This window comes from Rhinolophus ferrumequinum, chromosome 7 (genome assembly GCF_004115265.2).
Source record: "Rhinolophus ferrumequinum isolate MPI-CBG mRhiFer1 chromosome 7, mRhiFer1_v1.p, whole genome shotgun sequence".
Lineage (NCBI taxonomy): Eukaryota > Metazoa > Chordata > Mammalia > Chiroptera > Rhinolophidae > Rhinolophus > Rhinolophus ferrumequinum.
In genome coordinates, this window is record NC_046290.1 from 4,668,569 (window position 1) to 4,685,548 (window position 16,980).

General features: G+C 42.4%; 1 protein-coding gene across 1 annotated transcript in view; it reads left to right on the forward strand.

Annotated features, from left to right (window-relative positions):
• The window catches only part of ADCY2 (adenylate cyclase 2), a 359,401-nt gene that overhangs the window by 98,809 nt on the left and 243,612 nt on the right, over positions 1–16,980 (forward strand). Inside the window, exon 3 of the mRNA XM_033110844.1 lies at positions 10,811–10,972. Within this exon, the coding sequence (XP_032966735.1) occupies positions 10,811–10,972 (162 nt within the window). The remainder of the gene's footprint in view (positions 1–10,810; positions 10,973–16,980) is intronic.

The window sequence follows — 16,980 nt, forward strand, 5'->3', positions numbered from 1 at the left end:
ATTTATGACATACCTCCTACTTATTTTAGATTTGAAAAAAGGCACAATGAAAGTTATTGTTTTCATCGTCAATCTCTAACTCTGAATAACATTTTCAGAAGAAGAAAGAAAGCTACCCAGTGATTCATGTTTTCATTATTACTCGTTTGGAGCCCAGGCTTTCCATCAAAGAACATAATATGTATTTTTTTGCTTAATAATATAGCATTTAAAGAAATATTTTCATATTCTATAGAGTTGGTATTCTGAAAATATTCTTGGCCAAAGATAACTATAGAAAAAAAAAATCTTTTCAATCATAGAATCATCAAGGTGTCCCAGAGTTTTTATCCTGAATTATGGTCATCAAGATGTTTTGGCATAGTATAGAGTTAATTTTCAAGAATTTTTCAGTATGTTTTTCATAGTAAGAAAGGTCGGGTTCTACTTGAACTATTCAGATATTGAATAAAAGGTACAATTTGATGACTCAAGTGGATAATTTAGTTCCCTCCTCTGAAGCAAGTGCCCCCGGTCAGTTCAATGGAAATAGCAGAATGAAGTAATGACCACATGGAAGAAGGTGTGTGAAATGAACCAGACATCACATGTCATCAGTCATCGCTGGTCTGGCCCTTTCTGCTTACTTAGAAATGAAGCTGTGGCGGTCAGAATTGTGCACGCGTGCTGAGCCAAGATCACGCTCTTGAATTACGTCACTGAGCACGTGCCTTGAATCAGTCAGCGTCCCCCAGCTTCCCTGCTCCTACATTTCAAGTGTAATTGCATCTGAAGCATTTCATTCCGTCAGCAAATATATATTGAGGTCTTTTACGTGCCAGGTACTATTTATTCTCACATCCATATAGGGCCCTCGTCCCCGTGGAACCTACATGTATATGGAGCAAGACAAAAATAAAAATCAGGAAAGTAGAAAAATAAGCATTCTAATTTCAATAATGATAATAGAAAAAGAAAGTTTAAAGCAGGGTGATTAGCTAGACTGAATGGGGTGATATTTTTGATGGGGGGGGTGGTCAATGGGATTCTCTCTGGGGAAGTGGTGTTTGAGGTGTGAGCCCTGAATGGCAAGCCAGCCAAGGAAATTTGAGACAGAACACTTAGGGCCAGTGCAAAGGCCCTGAGGTGATTCCAGGAAGAGCAAGAAGGCCAGAATGGAGGGACTATGAACAGGGTGATGGGAATTGGTGAGATACAAGATTAGAGGTGATGCCAGCCGGGACCAGATCATGAGGGACCCTTATCAGCCTGCACTCCCTTCGAATTTTTTCTCAGTGTTATAGAAAGCTAATGGTGAGAGCTAAGCAGGAGGAGTGACATGCTCAGATGTAATGCTTTAAAAGATCACTTTGGTTGTCGACATAGCGTTAGCTGACACCTCCATCAGGTCCTGTGGTTATCATTTCTTTTTTGTGGTGAGAACATTTAAGATCTAGTTTCCAAGCAACTTTGAAGTTTATAATACAGTATTGGTAACTACAGTCCCCATGCTGGTCATTAAATCCCCAGAACTTATTTATCTTATAACCAGAAGTTTGTAATCCTTGACCAACATCTCCCTACTTACCCTATGCCCCAGCCCCTGGGAGCCACCCGTCTACTCTCTCTTTCAGTGAGTTTGGCTTTTTTAGATTCCACATATAAGTGATATCAGATAGTACTTGTCTTTTCTGTCTGACTTAGCATAATGCCTTTTAAGTCCATCCATGTTGCTGCAAATGGCAGGATTTCCTTCTTTCTCTTGGCTGAATAATATTCCCATGTGTGCTCTGCATGTGTGGATGCATGCGTGTGTGTGTGTGTGTGTGTGTGTGTGTGTGTGTGTGTCTTATATCTTCTTTATCCATTCATCAACTGATGGACACAAGTTGTTTCCGTACCTCGGCTGTTGTGAATAATACCACACTGAACACTGGGGGTACAGATACCTTTTAATATTCTGTTTTGATTTCCTTCATACATACCCAGAAGTGGTCATCATATTGCAGTATATAAGTGTACCAAATCAACACTTTGTATACCTTTAGCTCACACAACGTTATATGTTAACTATGTATCAGTTTAGAAAAAAGATCCTTTGGCCTTCTGCGTGGAAAATTCTTTCCAGGGCATACTACTGTAAACAGAGTGGATATTTAAGATGCTGTTGCAGGAATCCAGGGATGATCATATGATTTGGGCTGGTGGTACAGCCACCGATGGGAGAGGATAGATTGATTGAGGATGTCTTACAGGGATGGAGAGAATGTAATAGCTCCTGTTACATTACAGTAATAGCTCCTAGCTGTGGGGACTAGAAGTTTTATTGAGTGAGATGGGGAAGAGTACAAGAGTGACAAGAGTTCAAGATTGGGGAGATGAAATATCCATAATGACAGTTGCACCCACATACTCCTGGCCTGTTTGACAATCCAGCCTCTGTTAACACTGCCCTGTAAATAACATTAACAACAATTTGGCTATAGTGTCTGTGTAATCCATTATGGTCCATGAGCGTGAAATTGGGGATTAGATGTTAGAACTGAGCCAGTGGATTCAGCCTGCAGTCCCCTGTAAAGTCCTGTGAAGCCTGGGACAGCCAGTGTGATTGAAAAGAGAATGGAACCTGAGAAAGCTCCAGAAGCATCTAGAAGCATCCATGACTAGAACTGTGACTGAGTTCTACCTGAGTCAGAGATCTAGAGCTCCTGTGAAGGAGATATGAAGCTGGAGATATAGTCCATCCTTTCCCTTGATTTGTTCTGTGATTAAGCCTGTCTTTGACCTGGGAAGAGGTGGCTTCTCACTGAACATAATGCTGGTGTTAGATGCAATTTCAGTGGATTCACCAAAGACTATAACACACATGCACGTACGCACACACAAATACAACCATAACGTGTGCATGCGTATATATATGTGTGTATGCACATATAGATAGATATAGATATGAATAGACACATGGATAGAGATGTAGATAGATATATAGATATAGATGATACAGACATATATAAAGATAAAGATACAGATAGGCATAGATTCCCCCTCATTGGGAATACCTGCGGAAAGAAAGAGGAGAAAGGGAAGGCAGTTAAACTTGAAAAAAAGGGTAACCGTAAAGAAACATCTCAAAGAAGTTACTATAATATATGCAGATAGTTTAGTACTAAGAATTGGTGTGCTGAGGGTCTCCTAATTAAAAAAAAAGATGTGTTTTACACAGTTGTGATATTTGTACTCAAAAGTGTAATAGTGACTCAAAAGTAATTCTTATGTAAAGCATGATCAAGGAACAAGACAAGAAAATACTGATCTAGGTGAAAAGGTAAATATCATTTTGCATATTTTGTTTTTTTTTTTTTTTTTAAGATAAAGCACATTTCTGGCTGAATAGCTTTCTAGTTATGTTTCCAGAAACTTACGTAAATGCTCTGAATTCGTAAATGGTATACATATTCTTAAAGTCATCACTCCTTTGAGATGGAAGTAGCATCGAATAAGGAAATTTTTTATTTTGAATTTAGAACTTACCTTTCAGAAGGTTCAATCTGATAAATATATTCAAGAATTCTGTCTTTTCCTTGGGCAATTTTTACTAAATTTTGGCATTTCTAGTTGTATTCTAAAACGAAAATGAGATACAATGTTAAAAGAACTACACTTTATATTTTAGTTAGGAAGGTATAATTTCTAAGGTTTTTAGTAAAATCTATGTCTTTGAAAATTAAGCTACTACTTTAAATACTATATTTCTGATTTCTCAGAGATTTGTTGGAGAGAAAAATGATTTGAGTAGCTGTGCTTTGGGCCGTAAAATACTCTCATTATGTTCACTGGGGTGTTATTTCCCTTCACGTTATCAGCATAACAAAAATAGAAGATATTTCTCTGATGAATTTCTCATCAGGACTCTGGCGATTTACATAACTAATCCTGATTATCTTGCTGATTATGCTTTTTTTTACATTCCAGGAGAAGATGGACTAGCAAAGCCTCTTTCAGATATTAGAGTTCAGGTGCCACTTGAAAGGAAAAACCGGAAGCTCTATCTTTAAAGCTTTAAAGCTATTGGCATGTCTGGAACTCTCTTGCTTGTCACTGAACTCTGAAACAAATGTGAACCAGTCTGGAAAATGCCTGGCTTTGCACCAGAGGCCAAAGTCAAGACTGGGACTCTCATAGACCACACTAGTATCGAGTCAGAACTGTCTGTGTTTCTGTTACTCTTGTTTAGCTGTCCCTCATTTCTTCTCCTTGTTTGCGGTGATTTGCTATTTACAAAAGTGTGTGTGTATGTGTATAATTCTGTTGGAGTCATAACTTAAATAACCTTGATACTGGACAATTATTTTTCACCTCTGACGTGGAAATGGAACGTGGGATATGAAGTGGACAGAAAGTACTTGAGATCTAAATTCTGGTTTGAGCTGTAGTGTAAACTTGATATTGTGGGCTGAATTCATTTTCCCAACAATATGTGAAAGTCCTGACCTGTGAATGTGACCTTATTTGGAAATAGGTTTTTGTAACTAGTAAAGATGAGGTCATACTGGATGTATGATGGATCCTACATCCAGTGACTGGTATCCTTACAAGAGGGGCATTTTGGCAGAGTCACACAGACTGGAGAAGGTCACGTGATGGCACAGGCACACAGGGAGCAAGGCCATGGGAAGATGGAGACAGAGATTGGAGTGATGCGGCTATAAGACAAAGGATGCCCAGGATTGATGGAAGCAACCAGAATTTGCTAGAAGGGAGGCATGAGCAGACATTTCCTCAGAGCCATCAGAAGGAACCAACCCTCCTGACACGTTGATTTCAAATTTTTAGCCTCCAGAACTGTAAGAGAATAAATTTCTGTTTCCTTAAGCCATCAGGTGTGTGGCAATTTCTTATAGCAGCCACAAGAAACTCATACACTTGACATCAGACTCGGAAGAAGTCATGAAGTCATTGAAGCATCCTCCCTGTCCTCTGCCCTTTGCAGCCTATCTCTGAAGGGATGGTCCCTTCAGTGCATCCGTGTTCAACTGCACAATTGTGATCCTGCTTTTAAAAATTCAGCTCAGGATCTCATTACCAGAATGAGACTTCTCATCACAGGGAAGCAGCCTTGCTTTCTGCTCACCAAGGAAGAGTCATCACTTTCCAGGAAGAAGATGAGCTTTCCTCTGTAAAAGAGCTTCCTCTGTGAGAAAGCAGTGACTAAATTCCATCTTCTTCTTGACCAGTGAGTTTTCATTGTATCAGCTTGTCAAAAGTGGCCTCCTTCGGAAGAACTTGTGTTTTACAGAAGGCAGAGTGAGCACACTTTCTGTCAGCTGACATTCTGGGTGAAGGGAGAGTTGAGTGCAGGATTTGAAAAGGACCAGCCCCTCTGAGCTGAGCTCAAGATGCTAATGGCAGAGGAGTAGCCTGGGGAATCTTGGCTGCTGGATAAACATCCTAAGTCTGGGTCACCCTTTCCTTCTGTAGATTACCATTGGCTTTACGCCTGGAAGAGTCTTTTTTTATAGGGCACAAGGGCTCCTGGAGGCAGGCAAACCAGAAGGTGCCCTGAGAACAGGTGCTCTTTCCACGTTAGTCCAGTATTTGCTGTTGCCTGCCATAGACATCTGACAAATGTCTGTTCATTTGTGTTTTTGAATGTAATTAGTCTACTAAATAGATAAATGATCATTTGAAACTCAACATGGCTATGGTGAATGACAAGGCTAATTGGACCAAAGAGGCTGGCAGACTATTTTTAGAGATGCATTTAGTGACTAGATGCTAATAGAGTGAATATAACTTGGGTCATACTGGGACGTAGAATAGAGTTTTTCATGCAGACAGCAAAAATGTCTGCAGCACCTACCCTGAGTCAGGTACTGTCCTAGGCTTTGGGGTCTTGGCTGTGGAGTGAATCAAGTCCTCAAGAGGTCATTGAGCTTCTCTGTGTGGGAGTAGGAACAAATAAACCCAGAACTCTAATTGCTGTTAACAAGTAAGGCAGGTGGAGAGGACTAGAAAAGGAGAGAGAATATTCTGAGAGTGGGGAATTCCAGGCCTACAGTGAACACCCGATGCTGAAGGCATGGGGATGACCATCCTAGGAGCAGAGGATGCTTCCAGAGCATGGCAGGGAGAAGGACAGAAAGGTCATTTGGGGGAGTATTTCCTCCAGACCACGTGGTTTCTGCTTTACTCTGTGATCATAAGAGCTCTTTGAGAGAAGTGTTCAGAGCACAGGGGTAAGCCAGACGAAATGGTCATCAGAGGAAGCAACTAATTAGACCTGTGCATTCAGAATCCCAAATCTTGCAGTTATATGTTAGCTAGATTAGAGAAAGGAAAATGTTGGAGAAAGGGAGGTTAGCCAGAGTATGACTGCAGCAATTGGATAAGAGATTCCTATCATGTCATGAAGGGTCATAAGTAAGGAAATGCTGGAGTAACATTCCGTCACTATGGAATATTTTGCAACTGGTAAAAAGTAAATAGTATATTCACATCTACAGAGTTGGAAAGATGCTCAATGCATAGTTCATGGATAAAAGCAGATTGTAGAGTGATGCATATAAAACCATTCAATTTACCCTATCAATAAAAGTTTCCGTGTGTGTGCACACATGCGCACATGTGCTTGCCATCCATCAGGACCGTCTGAGGTGTGCTGCAGGACCCAAGGGCTTACCATCGTAAAGGCTTACGGCTCACTTGCATGACCACAGGACCATGTGGGTCATCCAAGGGACTCTGCTCCTCACTTGAGACCAAGGCTCAGAGAAGCTCCAATGTCATGTTCCATGACGGTCAGAGAACGAAGAGGACTTGGCAAGTTGTTCACTAGCTTTGAAAGTTTCCACCCAGAAAGGAAATATATCACTTCTGCTCACACTTCATTCATCAAAGAAAGTTGCATGGCCTGACTTACCTGGAAAAAAAAAAAAAGAAAAGAAAAGAAAAGAAAAGAAAAGAAAAGAAAATGCTGACATGCAATTGTACCACATGCCCAGAGGAAGAAAGCTAGAAAATTTGGTAGAGTCCTCATGAGTACCAGGATCATGGAGATTGAAGTGGAATGGGCAAAAACAAGGAAGGATACACACGTTGGTATCCACGTTGGGGGATGGAAAGACGGAGTGAAAGAAGGTATGGAAGCATAATTCCTAACAAATGGAAAGGTAATGAGCCAGCCTGGTGGAAATAAAGATGGAGAGACAGGCAGACAGTCGCAGTATGCTGCAGTCCTACAGTAAGAAGACTGTTTTTGAATGTGGGCCTGAAGGTGAATTGTCACAGGTGATTCTCAAAGGTTTGCACCTGGTTTGTGTGGGGGCAGAAACATCATGAGCAGTATCAAGTTGCCATGGAAGAGGAAGAGATTTAAGACCATAAAGGAGAAGCTCTTAGTTTGAAACTGGTGCAACCCAAGCAACTGCATTCGACTTTTTGGTACTTTTTACCCACATGTTCTTCAGATGTGCCAAATCCATTTTGGTTTTACATATGGCCTTATTTGAAGTTGCTTTGGAAAGCAGGCTAAGGGGAAGAAAAATGGAGCCTTCTGGGATTAATAAGAAGTGAAGAACATTCCCCTGTGGGACGTGCAACTGCACTTGACTTTCCTCCTTCCCATCCGGCCTGTGGAATGCGGCCCGGGCACCACTAGCTGAGCTCCCAAAATGCTGCCACTAAAATCCAAGACTTAATTTACTGTGGCTTGCTTGATTGACCTTTAAAAAATTCATTTTGACATCTAAAAAGGAACACTCCACAGGAGTAACAGTATTCAGGAAAGTGAACCTCTCTTCTCCATTTGGTTACCATAGGCAAGCCTCCCATCGCTTCCATTTCAAAGTTCAAACTATTTGCAGAAGTGTATCTTAATTGAAATAGTGTTAGAGTTTTAAGCTGTCCAGAATTAAGCTGTCTGAAAGTTACGATAATTACAAAGACATGTTCCAGTTTTTTATATTAGAAGAAAAATAATGTAAAATAGAGGTTTTCTTGGATTAATTGGTGGTGAATTCTGAAACCTGAAAATATTCATTTAATACCTCTTGTAAAGATTTTGCCTAAATGCTATGTGTAGAAACAATATCTTAATTGAAACTATTTCCTATAAATTTGCCGGATATAAGAGATTCTGAAGAAAACTTAATTTTCCAATAAGCCATGAATACACAAAAGGTGTTTTTTCTCATCCTTAAAAGAAACTTTTTATGTAGCTTAGTGGTTCTCACCCAGAGGTCATGTACCCCTTGGAAGACATTCGACAATGTCTGGAGACATTGTCAGTTGTCATATCTTTAAATGTGGAGTTCTCCTGGCATCTGGTGGGCGGAAGCCAGGTATGCCGCCACCCATCTCACGACACACAGAACGGTGCCCGCCGCCCAGGACTGTCCAGGCCCAAATGTCAACAGCGCGAGGCTGAGGAAGCCTGCTCATCAAGCTGTACAGACAACTACTTTTTGATTGCAGTACGTGGCACAGTTCACCATGACTCTGAAGGAGGAGAGATAAGCCTGATGTCCGCCCATAAATAACTTAATGTTCTAAAGCTCAGCTAGCCAACCCTGAGTGCTGAGTTCCAGCTTTGCATCCATACCCAAGAACTGCTCACATCATCCTACTGTCTGGAACGGTTTGGATACCAAAGCTGGAAAACCCTATGGTTTGAACTCTCTTTATCCCCTCTCTTTAAATCCACCCAGAGCCGAGTCTTTTCTGGGTCGTTCTCATGAATACACATCCTGGCTCCCAGTGGAGCAGGCAATGCAGTGTCTCTAGGTCTTTCCCGTTGTCCAGGGACTCAGGATTCCTTAAAGGAACACAGGCTGTGCTGTGAAAGTGGGCAGGCTCTTCCCTGAGCCCCTTTTGTGCAGAGAAGAGCTGTGTGGCAAAGCTCACCCAAGGCCACTTTCCCTATTTTCCCTGCCCTCAGTCCTTTTCCCACATGATTCATTACCTTTCTATGCATTTGATGATGTTCTTCTGCCTCCGCTTCTTTTGTAGTGAAAATGGCCTGTTTTATTGCCTACTAAGCCATTGTCTTTCCCATTCCAAAACTTTCTCTAAGTTGTTTCATATTGATGTTTTTGAGGTGACATTCAGATGACATATGTCGCGTCCAGCGCAACATGGGCAGTGAGAGAACGAGAAGGGGCGGCGAAGGGTTAAGAAAGAAACAGAAATCAAGGAAGTTTTGAAACAGGGGCCAAGGGTCTCCCAGCCTCACAGGGCTGCGAGCCCCAAATCAGGCCACCTTGTGGCTTTTATTGAGGCACATACAAGGAAGTAGCATTGTTTTTTCTAGGGTCTGTGAGTCTCATACACCATGCCAGAAAACTGGTTCAAACCAATCACCCTTGCCTGCCGAAAGTCCCATGATGTATAAATAATTATTGTTTGTACCTCCCCAGGGGACAAAACCTTTATGTTGAAAACTTACTGACATGGAGAACTGATGTTATCACTTCCCAAGCAGGTTGTGGGAAGGTATACCCTGGGAAGCCACAGAGGCAGAAGCTCTCCTCAGACGGGGAAGGTGGGGGTCTATGCCCACCTCTGTCAACCCCGTGACGTCTCCTGGTGGTCCCCACACGACTGTGCCTGGCTTAGGTTGTTCCTTTCTTGAGGAATCTTACCTGTCATTGCCTAGCCAGCCATCCTTTGGGGCCGAACAAGGAGATGGCATAAAGGTGAAGCAATGTCCCTGAAAGGAATAGTCTCACAGACTCTTCTTTCTTTTTAGGGGTAGGTACGAGGGAACAGACGGGCAGGCAGCTGCATGACAACAGACATAAATTAGCCATTTTAAAGAGAAGAATTTAGTGGCATTTAATACATCCACAATGCTGTGCAACTCTCACCTCCATCTAGTTCCAAAATATTTATCGTCACCCCAAAAGGAAACTCTGTTCCTATGAAGCAGTTACTTCCCATCTCCTTCTTCCCCAGCCCCTGGAAACCACCAATCTGCTTTCGGTCTCTATAAATTTACTCAATGTGGATAAGTCATGTGATAGAATCATGCACTGTGGGGTCTTTTGTCCTAGCTTTGATTATGTAGCATAAAGTTTTTGAGATTCATCCAGATTATAGCAAGTATCAGTACATCACTCCTTTTCGTGGTCAAGTAGTATTCCACTGTATGGACCAACTGCTTGCCGTTTATCTTTCATGCGATGTTGGATGTTTGTGTTTCCATCGTGTGGCTGTTGCATAATGCTGTTACGACCATGTGTGTACAAGTATTTGTTTGAGTACCTGTTTTCAGTTATTTAGGACATATGCTCAGGACTGGAATTGCTGGGTCATGCGGTTATTCTACGTTTAACTCTTTGAGAAACTGCCCAACTGTTTTCATATCACTGAACCATCTCTAAGCTGTTTTATTCTGTTTGTCACATGTCCATGCTCTTTGGATCTATCTCCTTTCACTAACTCCCCCAGACGACACCTGTCCACCCTCCCTGGGTCTCACAGATAACTTAATGGGCATTCTAAAGCTCAGCTAGCCAACCCTGCGTGCTGAGGACCAGCTTTACATCCATACCCACGAACTGCCGACGTCATCCTACTGTCCGCAACGGTGTGCATACCAAAGCTGGAAATCCCCACCTTTTGAACTAGAACAGGTTTCTCCATCACAGCAGTCAGTCCTTTATCCTAACCCGGTGAATTTGTCTAAACATGCTGTCTTGTATTGTCACAGTATTATTATTTCTTAAACGGGTGCGGTGCCTGGTGTTCTGTGCAGCCTTTAATGGGAAGGAGAGAGGAGCCCTTGGAAATGGGACTCGCTGTGACTCTTGCAACCCTTCTCCTCCGCCTGCAGGTGTCGTTCTTCCTGTTCATCGTCTTCGTGGTGTACACCATGCTGCCCTTCAACATGCGAGACGCCATCATTGCCAGCGTGCTGACCGCCTCTTCCCACACCATTGTGCTGAGTGTCTGCCTGTCTGCAACGCCGGGGGCCAAGGAGCACCTGGTCTGGCAGGTGGGTGACGTTGCACATCTTGTTGGGGCTGTGTGAGGTGCCACGCGCCTGCTCAGGGTGGGACTGCTCGAACCTGGGAGCTGCTCAGGTTCTGCTCTCTGACCATTGCTAATGGGTGGCCAGCCACACACACACACCCTTCCATCAGTGGGATCAACAGGCACTGAGCAATTAGCAACAGCGGAAACTGGAAATGGTAATTCCATTTCACTGATTGCTGGCTGGTGGTGTGATTTTCATGGTTAAAAGCTGTTCTCATTATACATTATAATTCAGCGGTCTTATTTTTAGAGTGAATAGGTTATAAATTAAATTCATAATTCCCCATCTCTCTCTACTTTGATATCCAAAAACCCCTCTTTACAGAAGACAAAAGATTTCTCCATTTTTAATCATCTGGCAGGTCCATTTATATTAAAAAATGGATATTTATTTAAAATGCTATGACAGCAAACTTGTTTTTACTAATAAGTGGTATTTCAAAGAAGCCATCCCATGTAATTAGTTAGAAGCATTTGAACAGCGATTTCATGTTCTGTTATGTGCATCTGTCAGGGGTTTCATGTTATTCCTAACAGTCTCTTTTTTACCTGTAAAGAAACGTGTTTTATTTTATTCTCTCAGAACCAAATGTAAGAAATGCAGCTCTGGTGTAAAATGCAATGGGCTGAGGGAACTAGTGACAAACAGCACTGTGGTTGGAAAGGGGATTGTGGATATGGGTCACCTGTGCCCTGTGGTGCCTGAGAAACTAGTTTGTCATGTGCTTGATGGAGTGTTTTATTTGGGAACGTGAAATGCGCCTGGAGGCTGACCCTTGGATCTGTAGTAATCTCCCTTGGCTGGAAAGCTTTCTAGGGATCCCTTTTCTTAATATCCGTCTCCTCGCTCATACGTGTAACACAACGTTCATAGAGCAGCCTGCAGGGCCTGTATCTCGTGGCACTGGCTGCCTGTGAAGGCCATGGCCCTGGTTTGGCACCATGGGCTCCAGTTTCACCCTGACTTGTTCGGAATTTACTAAGAAGCATCCTCTCCCAGGAAGCACGGGAAAGCCATGTTTGTCTCCCGTGTGTCCCCTGTGACCGAGCAGACACATACCAGGAACGTGCATATCTAGACACAGATGAAGGCCACTCAGTAACTGATCAGATGAAAGAGTGAAGGTGGGTGTTTTACTAAAAGAAGAAATCCAGGCTGGGAAGAGGTGGAAGAAATGTTCCTTTTCACATGAGCTCTGCCCAAGGTTGTGTTTCCTTTTCCTGCATTTCAGAGCCTCCCCTGAGGAGGCTCTGTTCTCCCATAAATTCCACTCTTCCACCTTCTGTTTTGCGGGGCCATTAAGCTCAGCCTGAGGGAATCTCGTGCAGGGCCAGGCAGTGGGTGTGTTTCCACCACTCGACATTATGAAATCCCTGCGGGAAAGCGGTCTCACGCAGCAACAGGCACTCAAACGTGTCTCACGGCTGTCAGCACCTTCTTGGTTTGGGGGACCCTGGGATGCATCCCTTTAACATTTTGTACCTAACTTTTGTGCACCTTCACAAATCCATAAAGTGTCTGCTGGGGCAAATGTAATAGAAAAATGTCCAGGAGATGAGGATTATAATACCTGCCTATAAGGATCAAATGGGATTTAGAAAAAGAAGTAAAACATAAGTGCTTTGCAAAAAGCCTGGCATAGTCTAGGTCATCAAGTACTGTATCGAGTTTTTTTGTTTCTTTGTTTGTTTGTTTTAAGCACTTCCATTACATTTCATTGGTAAAAGAAAAAAAAGGGGGGTGGGGGACAATGTAATCTTAAATTTTTATTTACTCAATTTCTAAAACCAGTACAGAAAAATACTTGTCAGTGGACAGCCAGAGATAAAATAATTCTGGAATAGCAAAAAGAATAAAAATTCTTCATTCCATAGTATTTTATATAAGAATAACATTGAAAGGAACAGAAGAACGTAAGATCAGTTTTCCATCCTTTCAGAAATAATTTCTCAGGGACTCCAAGAGCTAGGGAAGACAAAATATACCAGTAGATTTAACAGGGAAGGTTCCTAGGTAAACATCAAACCGAAGAAGAAAAGGGCTGGACCTATAAATATAATACTGGTTTGGATGCGAGAAAAACACTTTATTGAATTCATTTAATGAAAAGTGTATATAAGTCAGAATGCCACAGACTGGGTGGTTATATTGCTGTGGTGGACCTGATTAAAGCAAAACTGCTAAAAATAAGGTATATCGATCTAAGAGAAAGAGAAGGATTGCCCATCGGTGATGATAAATATCACAGTGGCTTCTAAACCAATAAAGGTAGAGTGCATTTTATTTAACATGAAACAAGGTTTATAATTTTTGTTTCATTTTATTTTTTGAACATTGGCAATCCATTGATAGCATGCAGTGCTTATCTATGAACCAAAATACGGACTTAATGGCAAACCCTAGTCCCCTCCCATGTTGAGTATCAGCGTTTGTCATTTTCAGGAAATTCATTTTACCAGCATTTGCCCTGAAGTAGAATTCACTCTCAGCTGGGGACACTCGTATATCACCGAATTGAGGAAATGTAGTTATTAACTGGAAATTATGGATGATATTTCCTAACACATTTGAACACAAAGTATAATTCCTAATACATTTCTTTCTTTTAATTTGAAATGATCCCAGACCTACCAATCTATTGTAAATCCAATACAGAGAAGTTTTCGCTCCTAAACCATTTCAAGGTAGGTTGCCAACTTGATGGATGTCCCATCACTCAAATGCTTTCACATTTATTTCCTACAGTACCATTCCCCTGTGTAACCAGAGCGAAACTGTCAAAATCAGGACGTTCACATTGCTCCGTTACTGCCATTCCAGTTCCTCCAGGTTTCCCGTCAATGTCCTTTGAGCAAAGGGCTCAGGGAAGAGTCATACCTTGCGCTGTGTTCTCAAGTCTCTTTCGTCTCTTCCAGTCTGGAACAATTCCTTCGTCTTCCTTTGGCCTTCATGATCATAACACCTTTGAAGTATGCAGGCCAGTTGTTTTGTAAGTGGCCTTCAGTTTGGGGTGTTTTATGTCTCCTCTCAAAGAGGCCGAGGTTACGTATCTTTGGCAGGAACCACAGACGTCATGGTGCGCCCGCATCTCATTCCATCAGGGTGCATACGTCCACTTTGTCTCGTGACTTACAGTGGTCATTGTGTTATGCTGCTGTCCATCAGGCACTTCCACTTTCAAGATGCCCTTTTCCTCTTTCTAATTAATACATATTTGTGCAGAGGTACTTTGAAGCGAGGCAAATATGCTATTTTATTTACTTATTTATAGCTACATGGTTTTGTGTTTCCCTATTCTATTCAACAGGTTATTCACTGTTTACTTTGTTGTCCATATGGCCTCAGATTTGTCCAGCGGGTCCCCTCAAACTGGCGTCACTGGCTTTTTGACATGTCCCTGTCCTTACTTCCTGGTACAACCAGATGTGTCAGGTCCATCTTGTGCTTTTCCTGCCTTGGCCTTAAACTCAGTCATCTCTCCAAGAAGCCCTGGTTCTTTTCAGTGAGGAATGGCATCTAGGAGCAGGATCTGGGCTTTGTGTCTGGTCACTGGGTTGTCACCAAGGCCAGGCCCACACACATTTACATCTGCATTTGTTTATATAGATACTGATTTATTTAACACAAGGTTTCACACTGATAGCTCTATTTTTAAGTCACCATAGGTTTCATGCCAGTTTTCTCCCTTTCCATTATGGCTGCCCTGACCAGTACTGAAGAGAATTAGCTCCCTTGATCCTTAATATACTGACTTCTTTGATGAATGCCTATGTATGGTTAGTCTCCTATCTCATATGCCACCGCCTCTATCCACACTGGTGCCTTCTCGCTTGGCTCAGTTTCCTCTCCCCTCCCCCAACCACACCTGCCTCCCTCAGCTTGAGCTCTGACACCCCTTGCATGTGAGGGTGCCCCCCACCTGGGGCTCTGATGCCCTGTCCATATGTCCATTAAGGGTGTCTTCTCCCCTAGCTGGGGCTCTGACACCCCTTGCATGTGAGAGTGTCACCCTCCCTTAGCTCAGACTCTGTCCCTGGTGCTTGACTTTCCCCCCTGTCGACACTTCTGGCACCCAGCCCAGCTTTGTCACTTTGGGGGAATTCAGGGGATGGGGGCGAGTTCTCCCACCCCCTGTGGGTGCAGATGTTTCCTTGCTGTGCTGATGGCTGAGCGCTGAGTTCTTTGAGAGGGAAAAAAAAAGGACAAGAAGGGCAGAGAAGAAGAAGGGTAGGAATGCATTTTGAACAGAGTTTATTTGTGGAAAAGAAGATTCTCTCCAGTTACTCTCTGTGATTCCCTTTGTACCGGTTTCAGCAACTTTCCTTCTAATTCTTTCCCATCTTTGTTTTGCTCACTGGGTTTCAAAGAAAAGCTTTTCTGGAATCTGGGACTATGAAGGGAATCCGGAATCCCTTAATAACAAAGGGGACAAACTAAGTATCAGGAGACTTAATGAAAGGCAGTTTTACATTGTCTGTGCTAGAATATTTTGTTTATCAGAACCTCAGCAGAAGCAGGCAAAACCCTCAGCCATCCGTGATTAACTAGAAAATGAGAAGCTTGCTTGTCTGAGCAGCATCACAGGCATTTGACAGAAAGGTCCACAAGAGCAGTCAAGAGTCTTTTCTGCTTAGGATTGTATCAAGGCAAAGGGAAACTGAGGCTCAGAAATCACAGTGAACCCTCCACCTCCTGGGGCTTCCTCCTGTCTGAGCCCTTTGGGTGGCAGTCAAGCCGCCCTTTAGACAAGATAAGGAAGCTGGCCAGGGGTCTTGCCTCCCACACCGAGGCAGTGGGGCCACGGATCAGTAGTTTGGTCCTGCCTGCAGCCTGTGCTTTGCAGTATTTGCTTCTTGTTAAACATATGTCCGGTCTGTTCTCATTTGCTGAACTTCTGTGGATCTGCATTACTGTCAGCAGGAAGCTGAACCATCCTCAAGGAATTTTCAGATATTCCTGTTTATATATCACAGTTGTATTTTTGTTTCTGAAACTGACTTAACTCTTCGTACGTTTTTATTTCCTTGGTATTTAGAACACATTCTGAGTTTTCACTTCGTACGTCTTTTATTTTCCCATGATGGAGGAAGGGATTTGAATATAGATTTCCTGAAGCAGCCAGCTCTGTGAGGATCTGTATTTATTGTAGAAGATAAGCTGAGGAGTGCTTATTGATTTCCTAACAGGATTACTCATATTTTACAGAAGTTTTATAGGATTCCTTTACATGGTAGATACTTTTAATATCTTTAAGTTGTGAAACAATTTGAAAAAATTTTAGATTAGACCTGAAATAGGAAATATAGCCTATTTTCTTTGGCAAGTGTGTAATCAGTAGTGATGCAGATTTGTTACATAACTGATTCTTTTTTGGTATAATTCAGGAACTGTATATTGGAGTCTGGAATTAAATTGCATTTAGGATCTAATCTGAGAAGCTGAAAGGAAAAACAGCAGGTTACCAGCTGCCCAGTTTCTGGCTGTGGAAGAGACTAATTGTTAGGAATTTGGACCTCTGTTCTTGCTTTGTCTTTAGAGAATAACAGGATATTAATGTTTTCCATGAGGGGGGTAAACAAGACCACATCACTGTCCATTCTGTGTAGCACCCAGTTATTGATCATGATCCATATGCTATTTTAGCAAGCTACCATTTATCTGTTCCAATGATGTCATGATTTGGAAGGAGTGGGGGTAAGCATGGAGAAGTGGTAAAAACAGGAATGTGCCTAATGAAACTAAACCCTAAAGCAAACCTCAATGCACCCCACAGTCCTGCTCTCCTTTCTCCTTCCTTATCCATCCTCCAGCCTGACAGATAAACCTTTTCTGCTCAAAATGGCAGGAACTTTGCACCATCACCCCACCAGAGAGAGTCTGGTTGGGCAAGTGAACAACAACAAACATTAGCATGTTCCTGCAGGACATCAAATCACTTCAAAAACGATCTGGAAATTTCTAGAATG